Source organism: Poecile atricapillus, chromosome 5 (genome assembly GCF_030490865.1).
Source record: "Poecile atricapillus isolate bPoeAtr1 chromosome 5, bPoeAtr1.hap1, whole genome shotgun sequence".
NCBI lineage: Eukaryota > Metazoa > Chordata > Aves > Passeriformes > Paridae > Poecile > Poecile atricapillus.
This window is the reverse complement of record NC_081253.1, coordinates 7,238,777-7,256,464: the sequence shown is the minus strand read 5'-3', so window position 1 is coordinate 7,256,464 and position 17,688 is coordinate 7,238,777. Positions and strand designations below refer to the sequence as shown.

General features: G+C 37.4%; 1 protein-coding gene across 1 annotated transcript in view; it reads right to left on the bottom strand.

The window, feature by feature from the left end:
• NCKAP5 (NCK associated protein 5) overlaps window positions 1–17,688 on the bottom strand; it is a 352,741-nt gene that overhangs the window by 38,454 nt on the left and 296,599 nt on the right. Inside the window, exons 14-15 of the mRNA XM_058840560.1 lie at window positions 16,831–17,008; window positions 12,621–12,699 (exon numbers count right to left, since the gene is read on the bottom strand). Of these exons, the coding sequence (XP_058696543.1) occupies window positions 12,621–12,699; window positions 16,831–17,008 (257 nt within the window). The remainder of the gene's footprint in view (window positions 1–12,620; window positions 12,700–16,830; window positions 17,009–17,688) is intronic.

Genomic DNA, 17,688 nt, shown 5'->3' with positions numbered 1-17,688 from the left:
AACAGCAACAAAGACAACAAATGTATTTAACGTGTGAAAGATCATAGGTAATTCTGCTTACATCAGGCTTTCTAGGCATAATACTAGTAGAACAGGGAGATACTTTTTTTAAAAGAAGCATCCCACCTCATAAAAAATGTGGAAGCCTCCCCTGTGCTCACCACTACAGCTGGTTTGAGATATTCCTCACATAAATTTTCAAGTTTTGGCCTATGAAGCTGTACATGATTGACAGAAATTTCAGCTGAAATCTTTAAGTAACCACCAGAATTCTCCACAGAAAGCAGGCATTTTCAGTAAAAAAATATCAGTCAAAAATAGCTCTGTATCAAGAACAGTTTCACTGGGAAATTTCCAGCAAGCTGTTTTCTTTCCAGAAAGAAGTACAGACTCAAGCCTTGACAGGTTTTGAGAGGTAAATATCACTGAATAGGCTTTCTTCAGGGAGCATCCAGGACATTAAAAATGGAAGGATGTCGTTCCCATCAGTAACAGAATACACAAATTCTAACAAATTACCTTTCTTTGCATTAGAAAGTTCAAGAGTTTCCACTAAGCTGTCACAGAGAACCAGATAACATGTACTGGCTTTCTTCTGGAACACAAAGGGAGTATAGTATTTCCTAGCATTTTGAAAGATGCCAAATTAAAATTTAATATATATATTTTTTTCTTCTCAGAAGAATATTTCAGATGTTGATAGGTCCCTACAAAATTCTTTCAAAAGTTAATAAACATCTTTAAGCTGCATGTGGCATTGGCAGGAAGAAGTTAAACTGCAGATGGCAAAACAGATCTCTTTATTTGCACATCCTTCTCTTCATCTGCAATGCTAAAGGAACCACAAAGAAAAGAAAATGTATTTCTGCCAAATCAATGTCAATTTAAAGTAGATTATTCCTTCTGGGTTTACACTATAATTTGATCCAACTGGTCAATGAGGAGTGCATTACTGTTTTCTATCTAGATCTGAGGTACAATCAGTGTTCAAAATTTAAAAACCCAAAGTCTACCCAAGGTAAAAGAGCGCTAAATTCCATGGATAGTGCACTGGTGGCATGGGATTATTTCCAACATATATTAGGGAACTATAAATGGGAAAAGGACTGTGCTGTGTATTTTCAAGTGATGGAACTTCATTCATGGCTACTTGAATCTGGGATTACAATTTACGACTATTTATAATAACAATAAACTAAATAAATACAGGCTTCACCAAATTATACAGTGATCTATTTTTTTCTTAGTACACTTCATTTTGCAAACCCCACAAGTTTCAATATATCATTTATCCAATAAATTGTGAGTTGCCTTCACAGTTTTCCATGACTACAATCCCATCTGAAGTGTATTTTCTGAGTTGAAACAGATAATTGCTGCCTCATTTTAATTCCAGTCCCATCTTAAAATACATTTCTACTAGTAAGTCAGAAGATTAGTTTTAATTATTAGAGAATACTAATGATCTTGTACTCCAATTTAGCAGTTATCTATGGACTTTTTTTTTTTTTAGCAAGTGCTTCCTATTTTCCTCCAGGCATTTAGATCTTGTTCCTGCATGCTTGTAATGGTGGCAAGCTGTGTGGAACACGGTTGTTAAAGAGGACAAAATGAGCTGGAGAAAGAACTTGGATAATTTTTTTAAAATTTATTACTTGACACTTCTAATGTCTGTTAAATTCAAGGGTCTATGTGCAGTTTTCCAGCTGGGGAAGTCCCACAGCCAATGGCACCTGAAATTACCTCTCTTTTATTATGCTGTTATATTTTCTTTCCAAAAATCTACTTACTGTTCTCAGGAGACATGATATTAGGAATAGATATTATTTTAGTCCAACTAGAAAAGAGATATTGAGACTTATAATTCGTTTGAAGAGCAGCTTGAAGCTCTGTGTAAAAGGTAATTAAATGAAGACTGGTGCAGCCTGGCTGTCAGTGAGGCCAGCCTAGAAATTCCTCAGGGAGCTATTTCTCTTTTCTGGTTGTGTATCCCCCTTTGGCTCTACATTGCCAATCAGCCTCACAACTTTGCAACTATCTCTGAGAAAGTTACAGATGAGTAACGGCTGAGAAGAAGAAGTCCTCACATCTCAAGCAAGGTGTGAATCCAAGGTAAGCAACAGGTCTGCTGCAATGCAGGAATGTAGCTTTCCCAGGATTTTTCACTGAGCAAAGCCTTCTGTTTCCCTTAGAACCCTGAAATGTAGAGGTTGGGAGCCAGCAATTGCACGGTCTCAGGAACATCTTCCTGAGGATGGCTCACTCGAGGTGAGGATGGATGCTCTCCTTCTAACAGGAAAGACACATCCCAGCTCTCAGAAATCCTGCCTGCAAATAGCAAAGCCCACCACAGGATGGTTTGTTATTTACCCAGGTGCTAAGGGCTGCCTCAGCCATGCCTTCTCCATGTAACCACAGGCCTTTATCTCTCTCGCTTTATGCCCCAGTTCTTCACACTAAAACAGCTAATCCCACTTCTCCATCACTGGAATGCTGCCATGAGGATAAAGAACGTAACTGTTTGGCAGGCAGAGCATAACCAACCTGCAATCCCTGCCATGAATAATGCCTGTGCAGAGATACCTCCACTCAGCTTTTCTGGAGGCTGTTCAGGAATTAACAGCAAGCTGCAAAACACTTACAAGAAGCACTAAGATTGGGGGTTTGCTGGTATTATTAGAGGCAGCTGGTTTATTTTAAGGATTACTGCATTAACCACAGTTAGAGAAGTGAAGAGGTCACACAGCATCTCAGAGACAGGGGCTGCACACAGTGCCCAGGGGAGCATTTGGCTGTTCCATGTAGGGCTTCTGCTCACTGATGACTGCGCTGGAGGCATTCAAGGATAACAGGATGGAAGCACTGATTTACTTGCTGTTAAGCAACTCTCTTATAAATTGGAGTTTGGTTTCACTCACACTGAGATACTTTCTTTGATTTTCTATTCCCAACAGATAGGACTAGGGATAGTGCTTTAAGCAAAAATGCTGTCTCTGGTAAACATGGACCAGTTTCTAAGTGCATAGGAAGCTCTGGGTTTTGCAAATGCACTAGAGAACGTACTATATTTATTCTGTAACATCACTGCTTTTTGTTTGTTAGTAAAAAAAAATACTGAAATTAAAGCCACATGAATATTAAATGAAGCTTTAAATAATTTATTTTTAGTTTTTCCCTGCAGATGGCTTTACTTAAGGGTACTGCTAACAACCACTTAAAATATACATGCACACCTGAAAAAAAATGATTTTATTTCTCAATTAATGAAATCTTATTAACAGAGTGAGTGCACAAAGCTTTAAGTAACTTTTAGATGCACTATAATTCTTCCATTCTGGTACCCAAGTTCAGCTACTCCAAACAATGTGAATCAATGTGGAACTAACTGCAGGCAAGCAGCAGCAGGTAAGAAACCATAATGATTTGAAGCCAGAAGAAAAAACTCAGAATTTTTTTCAGGAGTTCAGTTTTTTGCAAAAAATGCATGCCACGTTATGTGGTGCTGCCAAAACACAGCTAGGATGAGAGCTTTGAAACAACATACTGCACCTCTGCTTGTTAAAGAAAGGAAATAAAGAAATTATTCACTGTAAATATATTGCTTGATTTCCTTTTCTTTTAATAACAGTGAACTGTCCAAACACTGAGGAATTGAGTTAATCTAGTATTAAAAACCATGCACTAATTGTATTATTTCTCTGTTAGAATGATTGTTTTTGAAGAGTCTGTTTTCTGTGATCTCCAGTGATGACTAATTGCATAATCATGTCAACAATTCAGGTGTCAGACTGAAGACATGAATCAAAGCTCAAACTCAATTAAAAACAACAACAAAATTAGGAATAGGTATCCTATCCTCAGAGTGAGAATCTGGAAAGGCATATGCCAATACAGCTCAAACTGAACTGATAAGTCAGGTAAAAATGTACTTTCAAAAAACTTATACCAGATTTCATTGTAGAAAAGGAGCACAAAGTCCCTGTGAGCACGGATGAAACATGTTTAAAATAACACATCCTCACTAGAAATGCTTTTCAGTTTGCTCAGTTGTACTTCAGGTATATGAATTAATGGGAAATGCATGACTGAAGCTTCATACACACATCCACAGATGGCCCTTGCCAGGAGCAAAAACCCAAAAGTTTCAAACAGAAGGACTTCCCAGTGCTATAGAGAACACTGGTGTGTGCTATCCTGTAAGAGGTAGGATAATCAGGCGCAGTCCTGATTTGAGTGATAAAAATGAATATAGATTGGGCTAGACTGTAAACTACTGTAAATCAACACAGCAGCATTAACTTCAGAGTGGCAGAACTCGGCCATCCTGTTTAATTGACATTTTAAGCCTGAATGAGACCAGTAGATTCTCAGTATCTTGAATAATAATTAGGCTGTATCCTATATATAATGCATAAAGAGACACTCTTCTCATTCTAGTAATAAAATTTGGTATTTCTGGGAGAGTAGATGTAATGACAAAGAAGGAAATTAACAGCAAATCACTGTGGCAAATAAGGAAGTGTTGATCCAAAATATTAATTCTCTCCACAGAGTGAATACAAGCTAGACAGTAGGCTGCAGCAGAGCTGTAGAATTGGCAATTAGACAAATGCTCTGTGTACTATCTTTAAAGTACAAAGGAATGATTTGTCTTTGCCAGACTGTGAAGAAGGTAAGCTGACATAAATTAGAAGACATTAACGGATGTTAGTTTCTTATTATTCACGTTGGCAAGGTTCTCCATCATCTTCATGAAAATACAAGTATCAACTAGAAAATTGCACAGAAAGTTTCACTCTTATCATAGGATCCTCCAGACCATTACTTCAAAATCAATCCCTCCAGCAATGCTCAAATGCCAAACAAGTCAAGAACCCAGCACAGCTGACACGATTCCTATCCTGTTCCTATCCTATTCTAGCACTATTCCTGTTCCTAGCACTATTCAAGTGCTGCAAACACACATAATGCCATTCCTCTCTCAGCTGTCTGCTCTGCAGTGTAGCTTGTTCATCTTCTCACCCATACAAAAACCACACAAAAAAAGCAGTCACTTATTTTAATAAAGTTCCCCGAGAATATGCAGAGCAACTCAGTAGAAGGAAAGGATATTTAGTCAGCTTCATGCACCGGTGTGAGTATTTCTGATGAGCAAGATCTGGAATGATAATTAAGGCTGTTGCACACTGCCCTGGAAGGCCACTCAACAACAGGAACACACCACAGCATAGCATATTTATTAAATATTAAAATAAATATTTAAAAAAAATAAATATTAAATATTGCAGCATAGCAACATGGGACTGCTAAATGTTGTGTAAAATCTCCCAAAGAAGTGGCACACTGGCCAGGGACAGATGTAGAACAATATCCTTTTTAAAGATTTTAAAAACTTGACTGATGAGGTCCCTGAGCAGGACTTCCAACCTAAGGGGATGTTTCTACACACAGGACAGTCAGTTGTTCTTGCAATGCCTACTTGTTATTAAACCAGATTTCCCACCAGTGATGACTCATTTTAGCTGCTCTGGTTCAGAAAAGTAAGCAAACAGCCACAGGTCATTTCAATGGTGTTGAAGGATCAGAAAATGAAGATTTTGGAGTACAAAAGGGGCAGAATCATGCTTGATAATTGCATGGAAATGTAAATGACTTGGGGATCTTACATGGAGGCAGCAAATGGCATAAATTTAGGGACTGACTGAGGTATTTTGATAAGTCAAAGTACAAATGGAACTGCTTTTTATCCAGATGATCTCAGTTCTGCTTTTGCACTTTCAAATGTGCCTCCTGTCTGCACAGTAACACCATGGTAGATAAGATTGTGATGGTCTCCCACATCCTTTAGGACACTTGTGGCACTAGATTTTAAGGCTTTTTATTTTGATATTTTCTTTTTAATGAACAAGTTTGGATCCCAACATTGCTAGAGGCAAAAAATTTACTTTATATTTATCAATTCATCATTGTTCTAGCAGTTGGGAACCTAGCCCTTTGGATTAAGAGCCAATCTGGAAGCTGGTTAGATACAGCAGTGAGCAGGTTTTTAAGTTGCCTGCTGTGCTGAACTCCCATTTCAAGGCTCTAACACACTTGCTAAACAATGCAGCCAGCACCTACAGACCTAACACCAACCTCTCATCTTCCACACACACACAGGGCTTGGGAAAACAGCTTTGATATGATGTGCAAATAAATCCATGCATACTTGCACCATTGCTCATACAGAGGGTTCATGAAAAATCTAATACCTTATCACAACTTGTGTCAAAATGGAACATTTTGCAGATGTGAAATAAGAACAGACCCAGGCTGGAAATGGATTCAGTGGTAACTGGTTTTGCTTGATGACTTTTATAGGCAGCAACCTCTTGTGTAAAGACTTCTAGACATTCCACAGCTTTGCTGAGTGGTGATGGGGAAGAAAAAGCAAACAATTTTCCTTTGTCTGAAAATGTGTAAATGAACGATTCAGCTGCGATATCAGTCATGATTGCTAAATGGTTCTTAACTTCTATCAATGGCCTGATGAAAGGAATTAATGCTGACAGTGATAAAGTGTTTTCTCAGGCATTGAGACTTCATGACAAGAGAGGATTTCTTTTGAGGTGAGAAGACATTCTATCAGTTGAATATTGCTCTTCATTACAGGCATTGGAGGCACTGAATAATTTGCTGGGCATTTAAGCAAATTGTGGCTTATCCCTTTGCCTCTCCACAGTGATGTGCATCACCTCTCTTTACTGAATGCACAGATAAAGAGAGATAAGTTTGCTCACCATCTCTCCTCTCTCACTTATCCTGTTACATTTATCTCAGTAATCCATTACAGACCTCACATAATCTGTCTCCAGGTTTTGAGGGTTCCTTAATGCAAATGTGTTTGCTCAAATATATCAGACTTAATGGACATGCTTTAGGGTGATGCATGTCAAATTTAATGCATTTACCACATTAATCAGGCTTGTTTCCTTCACATTTATTTCAATTCCCCAAGAATGGGAAAACATGAATTTAATAGCTGTTTACTTAGTACCCCAGTAAAAACACCCAGTTTTAGTAGTTTAGATAATGGTGGATAAAACCAAGTGTTTGGTTTGGCAGTATTTTTTTTCTCTCATTGGAAACTTGGTATAAGCTTATTGAACAAAATAATATATAGCAGATGGACTAATAATAATAGCAGAGGGACTGCTATTGTTTTCAGCAAGCTTTGGAATAAGATATTGGATAATTTATATAAGTACTAAGGGTATGTACATTAAATGGCACATTCAGAAATGAAATGTGAAACATAATTTCTCAGTTCCAGTGTTTATCAGATCTAGATTTCAGAAAGAAACCAAAAGGAAAACAAAAAGTAAAGGCAGATGGCACTGGAGCAAGGATGGTTAGAAATAGCTATTGTTATGGATACAGAAAGGCTCTGAAGGGTAGTCTGGATTTGTGGGGAGTCCACACAAGCAGTACCACACAAGCAGTGACCACCCATTCCAAATGATGCAGATGAACAAACATGAGGAGAAAGGTGAGAAAAGAAAATGGATCTATTTGTGGGAAAAACATACACAAGAACCAGGAAGAAAAGAAAAATCAGAAGCAAATTTATCTGGAGCACTTGAAAGAACACAGGCCCTTCTTATAGAAAAGTCTGCTCATGAAGTGTGTTTTCTTATTATCATATATATAATTTCATAATATGGCTACTGGGTGCTGAATAAAACAATGTCAGAGTACAAAAGCCAAGGTTATCATCTGTAGTGTTTGATACGTTAATACAAATAATTGTAATGCTGACATTTCATTTTAAGTCTAACCCACTTCTATCTGCAAAGTTACATGTTCTACCTTTGCTCTCAGTATATCTGTAAAATTGCTATCCAGGAGCTGGCAACTTATCTATAAAACTTTCTGTGAAGGACTTTCTTGGTTTCTACTGAAAATGGAGTTTGATCACTTTGCTGCATATAAAGCTTAAAGGAGGAGATTTTAAAATACAATTCAACATATAAAATGTTCACTATACTATCTCTAAGGAACATGAAGCATCTAAGGGATTCAACCAAGTGCTCCCTAAAGAAGACAAACCTCAAAAAAGTTTCTTAAAAAATAAAAAAAGTTTCTTCATTTTTCTGACCAGATTGGCTTTAAATTATGCTGCAAAACCCTTCTGAAAGGTTGCTCTTGGAAAGCAGAAAAAAATGATGATAAAGTCTGCCATAAGGCAGATGATTATCAAGAACTTTAATGGATTTGGGCGCTGGGCTACAGCAGAGCTACAAAAGAATCCCTTGACCTCAGTGTGTATTTTTGTTCTGGCACAAAGCACCAAAGTCTACAGTGCACTTTTAATGTTACTTTGATAGTGTGGAAGCCCAACCCTCTACCTAGCTAGAGACTTTTCAAAACCCTTTTAAGTCTCTGAAGGCATTTGCTCTGTATTATCTACAAGGTTCCCATTTAACACTGGAGGAATCCATTTAGAGCAACTGACCTGGACCTCTAATGAAAATTTGACAAATATTAGTTCCAATTCCTTCTTCAAAGTTTCAAGAATTCTGGCTACATTTATCTCCATAATCTTTGCCCGGCTCTGAATTTCACTCGGAATTCTCCAAACAAACAAGAGGAGTCAATGCACAGTTAGGTAATTTGTGAATCTTTCTACCCTGGATTCTAACCCCAGCCTGCCACAGGGATTTAACTCCCCACACAACTTCAGTAGGAAGTACTGTGTGCTTCCAGTGGAGCAGGCAGCACCAATAACACCCAGATGTATTTTGGATTGCTATGACAAATTCTCCCGTTATCAAGTATTTGCTCTCTAGAGAACCCAAAAGAAACTTCAGGTCTATTCAGATTGTTAAAATCTATTTTATTCTTACCAATGATGTTATTTTGATGAAAAAATCTGCTTGCAGTGGTGCCCCTGATGGCAAAACTTAACAGGCTTTTATTATATAATTAATCTGGCCTTTTAGCTTGATCAGTGACATAGTAAATATAACATTTGAAACCATAAGCTTTGCAGTTCAATAAAACAATTCCTTCAGAGGAACTGTCCAGGTTTCCATGTATTCCCTGAATTTCAGTGCTTTAGACCAGAAGTGTTTGATTCACTTATGTTGCTAAGGATGGAATATTGCTGGAAACCCACTATGGAAAATAAACATATTCACACATAGAAATATCTGTGACAAGAAAAGGAACACTCTTTCTTTTTATTGAAACCTGAGTGTAAATTTTTGAAACTTTCTTCGACACTTCTCATCAGCCTGTTTACACTGAGCTTGTGTTTTGTGTGAAGCTTGAGGAGATCATTAGCAAGAAAGCTTATTCCACGCTGACTTGCTCTTCTAGAAAAATTTCACCCATTTGGGGTAACAGAAAAGGAAACTGGACCCAGAAAAATTATTATCATGCAACTTTCAAACTGAGTTTTGATAAATCACCAAAGTGTTGCTGTCTGAGAAAATGGCACATTCAGTCCTTCCCTTCAGCCTCAGCAGAGATTCACACCAACACTGAAGAATGATATGATTAATTACTACTAAACTTCCTGTTCATTACAGATATATTCCCAAAAAGAAAACAGCCTGTTAATTTGTGTATACCCAAAATGATTGTTGATGCATACCCTAGTATTCCCATGTGAAGCTGTCTGCAAGAATAAATTCTTCATAATTAGCATTTGTTTGCTCGTGCCGTGAGTTTTTGACTTTTCGCTTGAAGCTGTTTATCAATGAAAATTCTGAATACATTATAATTAATACAATCACACCTTTTCAGGACTAGCTGCTAATTCGAAACAGCACTTGAAATATGAAATATTGAACTTTTTAACAAATGCTTTGCTCTTCTCAAGATGTCCAATTATTACATTCTGTATGTAAAGGTGTCATCCTGTAACTGTCTGGTAAGATTTTGGGCCATTGTGACAATGGGGAAATTCAAGACAAATAATGACACTCCTACTCCCTCGGGGGGAACAGAATTATTTTTCTTTGTAAAATGAAGGTGCATTTCTTTTTTATGTTTACATGGGAACAGTACTGTCAGGAGCTTGACACATCATCTGTGCATTCAATAAAGGAATTTTATTTATAGGAATACTTGAAGACCCTGCTGGACCTGTCTGAGCAGGGGAGTCTGTCATGACATGGAGGGGAAGTCAACCTTTTCATCCTGTCCTTCCTCTTACTAGGCACTTTAGCATCTTCCACTTCATCTCTCTTTCTAAACTGCTTTATTGCAAAGGGCTTGAGGAAGAGCTCTGAGGATGACTGGACTTCAAAGGGATACTCATGGGTCCTTGTGTCTGCTGTCTGTGGAGGTGGGAGCACTGGCAGCATCTCTGCCAGGGTGTAACGTATTTTAGAAACCTTTCAGAATGGTTTAAATGTATTTTGAAGAGCAATGTAGCACAATGGAATGACTGCTTCATATGACAATGGTTACTTGTTCCTGAGATATATGAGAAGATAAATTGTATATAACCGGGCATCATTGCTTTCTTTCAACTGAACAAATCTGAAGAGCCAGCAAAATACTTAAATTGGTTGAGATCACCTACTGACAATTAAAAACCTAGCAACTGGTATTTTACACATTTTTTGATTCATACCCAGGAGTATCTCAGTGTTAGAATGTGATGAACCAGAATTGTCTCAGATGACACCTACCTAGGACACTGTTATTAGTATCTTGTTTATTGGTTAACTGGGCAGGACTGCTGTCAGCTTAGTTATTTTAGTGACAGCTACAGAAGCAGGTGATTTTCCTGCTGCATAAAAAACATTTTCCCCGCTTAATCATAGCCTTTCTACTAGACATTCAGTTCTAAGTCTGTTTTGATAAAACCCAGTAGAACAAATGTGTTAAAATACAGCTAAAACCCCACAGCAAACTTTGTTTTCTGGGGAAACAAGGGAAGATGACCTTAAGCTGATGGAGAGTGGATTTAGGAATTAGTAAGGAATTCTTTACTATAAGGGTGCTGAGACCACAGAACAAGTCAGTGAGAGAAGCTGTGGCTGCACAGAGATTCAGCAGGAAAAAAATAAGTATATTTCTATGAAAACTTTTGTATCAGAAGAATGCCAGAATATCTATCAAGGAATTTTAAAAGCATCTGACAACCTGCTTCATAACCACTATGTTCTGTCAGAGACTTGGATTTGCTGCTTGTGGGAGAAGAAAATATTAATACTCTCAAAAGCCACCAGAACTATATATTGCAGGACCCAATAACAAAAAAAATATCAAAATATAACAACTAGGCCTCAGCCACAACAACCAATTACACTGATGAACAACAAGAATGCTCTGGAGTCTTTTTATGAAAAAAACCCCCCAAACTCTGCAAATAACAAAAATTGGTTTGTTGGGTTTTTTAATTATTTTTCATATCTAGACTAAAAAATTGAAACATCTCGCATAATTCAAAGTAAAAGTTTTGAGAATTTTTGGGATAGAGGCAAAGTAATTATTTCAGCATGAGGAAAAATAATTTTGAACAATCTTAGGTGAGCTATTCTCTTCTGGGCAATTTCTGGTAACAGAAAATAAATCCCTCACTCAAAGCACGAGAGGCATGAATTTCTTTTTGCAGGGCTAGTGACAGAATGCCCTCAGAGCCTTGCACTGTACAAAGTTGTTGTTATTCAGTTGCTGTCTTGGAGCCAGGTTATGGCTGAGTTCTCAGACAGGGAAGAGTTTAGGGATCTTTCCTTCAGGTAACACAGCCAGAGTTTATTTGTCTGAATTTGGGACTGAAAGGGCTGTACAAATCAATGAAGCATGCAAACATTTTCCTACTGCCCCCAAAGGAAATGTGTTTTGACATGATACCTCTGTTTGGACTTGCTGGGTTGGCAGTACCACTGAAATGAAAGAGATTCTGGCTAGGAAAAAATGGAATCAGCTTCTAACTTTTGCATGAATTTTTTTACTGCAGTCTCTATCTGCAAAGGGAACTTGTTAAAGGTGAATTTTTTCTTGTTCTGTCAGTTCCTTATATTGGTGACACACTGTTATAATACAAACCTCAGACTTGTGTTTTGTCCTCCAGTGCCTATTAAATATTTTTACATGTACTGAGATTAAAAATTAGTGCATGCCAACCATGAGGAGGGTGGATGGTGCTACCCTTCTACAGCAAAGGCAACTTCATTTTCAAGAACAGCTTTAAGGTCTTCTGAACCTGAGTGCTGTTCCTTGTGGTTTAGTTTATCACAGCAATTACTCTGCTATTTAAATTTTATTCTGAATTTTACTAATTCAAGGCCAGATGACAGAGTTACAGTAAGTCAGTATTATTCCCACTGAAAGTGTCATGCACAACATATTGTGTTAAGGCACTGTGTGTAACCCACTGTTCTTGGAGGCTGAAATGATCTTTCATAACCAGATCCCAAGGCCCTCCAGGCAAACATTGCATTGACCCACACTTGTAATGGGATGTGCTCATCTCATGCTTTTGATGAAATGTGGCTATCCAGGAGCTAAATGAAGGCTAAAGCTCACATAAGGGGGCAAACAAACAAAGTAATGAGAATTAAACATGTATTTTTGGCAAGAACTGACAGAAATAAAATCCAGTGTAAAATATAATTTTGTACCTATCACATGACTCTGACATGTAGTCCTTGTCATGGTGTCCTCCTCTTCTTCTTGCAGGTTTTCTGTGACTACTTTAGCCTGTACATAGTGCAACAACAAAAGTGAAGAACATCTGTGACTCTGTTTATGTTGCTTCATGACAACTACAGAATGTTTTGCAGAAATAAATCAAAGTTACATGGCAGCTAAGAGTGGAATATATAACCTGTCTTATTGTATGAATGATATCTGACGATAACAACTTTAATTTAATTCAAAATCACAATATGCAGCAATGAAAAATATCCTTGGAAGATGCACTTCTTCAAAATAATAACCTGATATATGGTATGGTATCTCTTTAGTTCAGCTTGCAAACAGTGAACTGTGGCGTTTTTATTTCCACCTCTGTTTAAAAGCATTTATTAGCTAGACTGAGAGAAAAAATTCATTTAAGAACACAGTGCACTCTAAGAGCCTGTATGCGGTATTCAAGTTTGTGTAATTGTAATCCCTCAGATATTCTGGGTTTTCTCAAAGACGTATCTTCACTCTGTTATTCTGCACTCCTATTTCCCAGGTGTACAGATAATCTGAGTCCCTCCCTAGCACACAGTGAAATCCTCCTCCACCACGTGCCATCAGTGGCCACAATTCAGTTTCAAGGACATATTTTTCTGCCATGCTACATAAATCAAACAGGAATGAAGATAATTCCATGGTGATGAGAGGAAGAAAGGCAGCACCACAGAAAAAAAATTGCTTTCAAAATCTCAGGGATCTTAAATTATTTGCTAATAACTCTCTGCTGTTTTAACTGCTTAGAGAATGCTCACAATAATGAGAGCAAATTTTGTAACCTAAACAACTGGAATTTATCATCATTTGCACGACATATCTTTGATCACAGTGTAAATCCTACTTGCTGGGTTAAACAAGTAACCCTGTTGACCTCCTGTGAGCAGCCTAAGTACAACACCAAAAACTTGCTCTCTACATTTCTAAAAGTGCATCCAGCATTTCTTAATCCTAGGGATTTGATTACATCTTTTCCTTCTTAGGAAATGCCTCTCTTCAGGCTATGGAAACGAGGAGGCGAGTGCTCATTTGGAATCCAGTTCCAGGTGGAACAGTTTCTCACATTTGCAGGGTGCATGGCCAAGTGCTGCTGTGACATTTCACAATATTGCAATAGATCCCTGGGTGTTCCCCAAACACACAGACTGCGCACACAGAGTGCCACACAAAACTCCTGGTGTCTCGGGTTTGCCGCCACATTTCCACCTCACAAAGTGAAGCCCGTGGCTGTTCTAAATCACACAGGGCTGTAATAAAATCACAGGGATGAAATGAAGCAGAGCAGCACAAAAATGATTGTATCTCACCTTAAGCTCCAGCCAAGGACATGAAAAAGTACTGGAGAATGTGGAATATCCTTGGTGTTGGCTAAAGTGTTATGTATTTCTGCTGGCTGGCCTTTAGAGCAAAGTGCTTTTTTGATGAACACTAACGGGAAGTGTATCCCTCTGAAGGTGAATGCACAAGGCCACCATTGGTGGAACATTGCTTTTTCCATAAATTCAGTGGAAGACCAGCAATAACATTCTTTGCATGAACAGAAATCAGAGGTAATCGGTGCATATGTTATGGTGTAATAGTGCCTCAAGCCTTTACCTGGCACATCATAAGAAAAGTGATTTAATCATCAAAAATTAAATAGCTTTTAAAGGAAAAAAATCTTGCTAGAAAATTAATGTTAGAAACTGTTCTGGCCAGGATTTAAAGCAGCAGTATATATCTGATAAGCAGTTTGGAAATACAGCGGCTTCTGCACAGAACGGTATGACTGAGTGCACTTTGCATTGTTCAGAAAAGAAAAGAAATCTTCCTGGTTTAGGGCTTTTCAAAAGATTTATGCTGTTTTCTCCAAAAGCATTAATTTTGTCTTTTTATGAGCAAAAAAAAAGCACAACAGGCCATTCTATTGCATGTGTCTGTTTTCAGTCACAGCTATCTCCCAGCACTTTGCAATATAGCTTCAAAGTAAGCAGACACCAAAGAATAACTGGAAATGATAGTAATAAGATTCATGAACTTTGAAGTTAAAGGCTCTTCTTTTAGAAGTTTGGAGGACAAGATGAAATACCACATATTGAGGAATCTTAAGGTATATCTCTTTCATAACTTAGCATTAATAACTGTAAGCACATTTTAAATCTCATTATTCTAGATGTCATCAGTCTTTTGGCACTAGATATTTCTTTCAGGAATTAAGTGCCACAGAAAACACAGTAAGAAACTCAAAAAAATGAAACATATAAATGTAACTTAATCTTCAAAAACCATACAAAAATATTTTGTTTCCCTGCTAAGAAAAGAGTGTATGGTGTAGCAGAAGTAATGCCTTTTCACCATGACTAACATGTCCTTAAAAACTAAATAGTATAATTAGCATTTCTCCATTATTTATGTACATTAAGGACAATCTTTGTGGTTCCCTCATAAAGTGAAGTGTGTTTCTTTAAGATATACTTAAAAGACTATTATTGCAGCATTTACAAAGACTTCACAAAATGACAGACAAAAAGCACAGCAAATTATTGAAGCATTAGAAAATAATAAGTTAGAAAGAAATTGTAAAAGCAATGTGTAGAGTTTTCCGTACTTCTGTACAGTGAAGATATACCCTAAGCTGTCAGGACCATATTAAATGGGGCATAGTTAAACTGAGTGGCTCTGATAAGGGGCTCTGCTTTGCTATCTGAGTTCTAGATCAGTTGGATTGAATTTCCTGCATATTGCACATTTCCAGACTTTCATTCTCTCTCTTTCCTTTCAGTGACACTACAAGGACAGCCTTAGATATGCTTATAATTTGTGGTTTTATAATGCAGGAGACATCTACATTTTCAAAGAGATGATACCAGAGGAGTCAGGAGGAAAGTTTTCAAACACATTCATTTTGCATATGTTCCCTGTAAGTTTTAAAATAAATGACCTTGCAGATGTTCTCAGTGAAGACGTCTGTATTAAAGTAAAAAAAAAAAGAAAAAAAATAAAATTGCCTGAATTTGAAACTAGGTATGGAATGCCTTGACCTCAAGCATCCTCAACATCAGCCCTAAGCTAAGAGTTTTTTCAGTTCCCATTACAAAGCTTTTTGCAATGTTCCCAAAGAATTTGTGGTTCAGATTCCCCCAGATGAAATTATTGTATGTGCTGCATTTCAGTAACTCAGTTCTATCAGAACAACAAAAGTAACAGCCTCAGCTTCAGAGTAAGGATCACATTTGGCACAAGTTTCCAGGCTGTTTGTTAAAACTGTGGTTATGGTTAATAATAATCATAATAATATGGATAAGACAGCTATCTCAGGAATGAGGCAAGAATGTTATAGGGTTAAATAATTCTGTTCTTCTGCTGGACTTTGAAACATCATGGGAAAGGCGCCTGCTAGGCAAGACATTGCTCATTAAATTCTAAGGTTAATTAAAGAAGTTTCACCAGGAAGGGCACTCCTCCAGCCTGACTTTAGGTTACAATCTTAGATTCTGTGTGAACCCTTCTCAATGCACTAAAGTTAGTCCAGAACCAGACTCTAGCAGCTAATAGAAAACAGGATAATTTTTCTTCTACATTACAACATTCCTCTTCTGAGTAAATTAAATTATCAGGTACAGTTAGTACCTTACTGAAGTATAAAACTAACTACAGGCCATTAACAGGGAGATTTTTAATGGCACAAAGTGAGACACAGGTCCAATGTATGCTTTTGCTTTTGAACATTCCCTCTTAAGTGACAGATATTTCCAGATGTGGTCAAATAATTTGCCTTTTCCACATCAGCAGTGCACTTTTTTGGCTTAATGACTTCTGCAATGTTCAGAGGAATGTTCAATACTGGTATGCAATTTTCAGGGAAAGGGGAAAAAAATAAAAAAGAAAATAGTCCTATTATTTCACTCTACTACAGTATGATTATAGCATCATTGTGCATGTATCTTCAGTGGAATTGAATTGCCAGCAGAAGCAGTAGAATCTTCATGACTATCTGTATAATGTGGCCTATAGCTAAGCTGCCAACTTTTGTATTAATTCACAATCCTCTAGCTACACAAAATCTATCTTATATATAAACAGTTATTATCCTGTTTGCCTGCAATGACAATAAGAAACACATCCAGAAGTTAAAAAGAAGATAATAATGTTTTCATGTACTGCAGCACTTACCAGGGTCTGATTCTGCATTTCCATATCAGCTTTTGTGTTGCTGTTTTTCCTGTGGTTTCCTTGAGAGCTGATAGAGTTGCCGTGAAGAGAGGAGCTCTGGGAGCTGCCCTTCGACACACTCCTGTAGGAAACATTATTTGATCCACTTTCTGTCTGCTGAGCTGCTTTCTTATCAACTCTGCAGGTAGAGAGTGATTCCTCTGATAAATTGCATTGCCCTTCTTCAATCACTCTACTTTCCCATTCCTTTAATGTTTAAAGTAACCTCTCTGTATCTTTCTGTCTCTAGACCTTTGAGTGATAAATGTTTCTAACTAGCCTTGATCAAACCTGTCACTTGCAATTTCAGGTAGTATATCAATTTAGCCCTTCACATGTGATGATTTATATTATATTTGGGACTGCTGTGGGGCAAATGTGAAAACACAATACACCAATTGCTAAGTTCTTCTGTGACCAAAGGTTGTGATAGCTGGAAAGGTAATTAATTCTGACAAGTTACCAAATATGTGTTTTCTGGTTATAGTACAGGAAGATGGAATACATTGAAACATGTGCCTAATTACCCTCTATCTTTACACACCATCTGCCTAGATTCTTGATTTCTGGAATAATTTAAATTATCAGCTTGGATGTAACTCGCCTATCTTTAATTTCAAAGACCAATGGTTTGGTTAACAAAGTAACATGAACAAAATTATCATCTCATCATTAATGTTTTGTTGTTTGTTTTTTTTTCCTGTAGAGATTAAAGTCCCAACTGAGTACCTGTTTGCTCCTGTGCATCCTTAGCACGAAAAGAACATTAATTGAACTTCACATCTGTAAAACTACATGGACATCAACACACCCCAAATT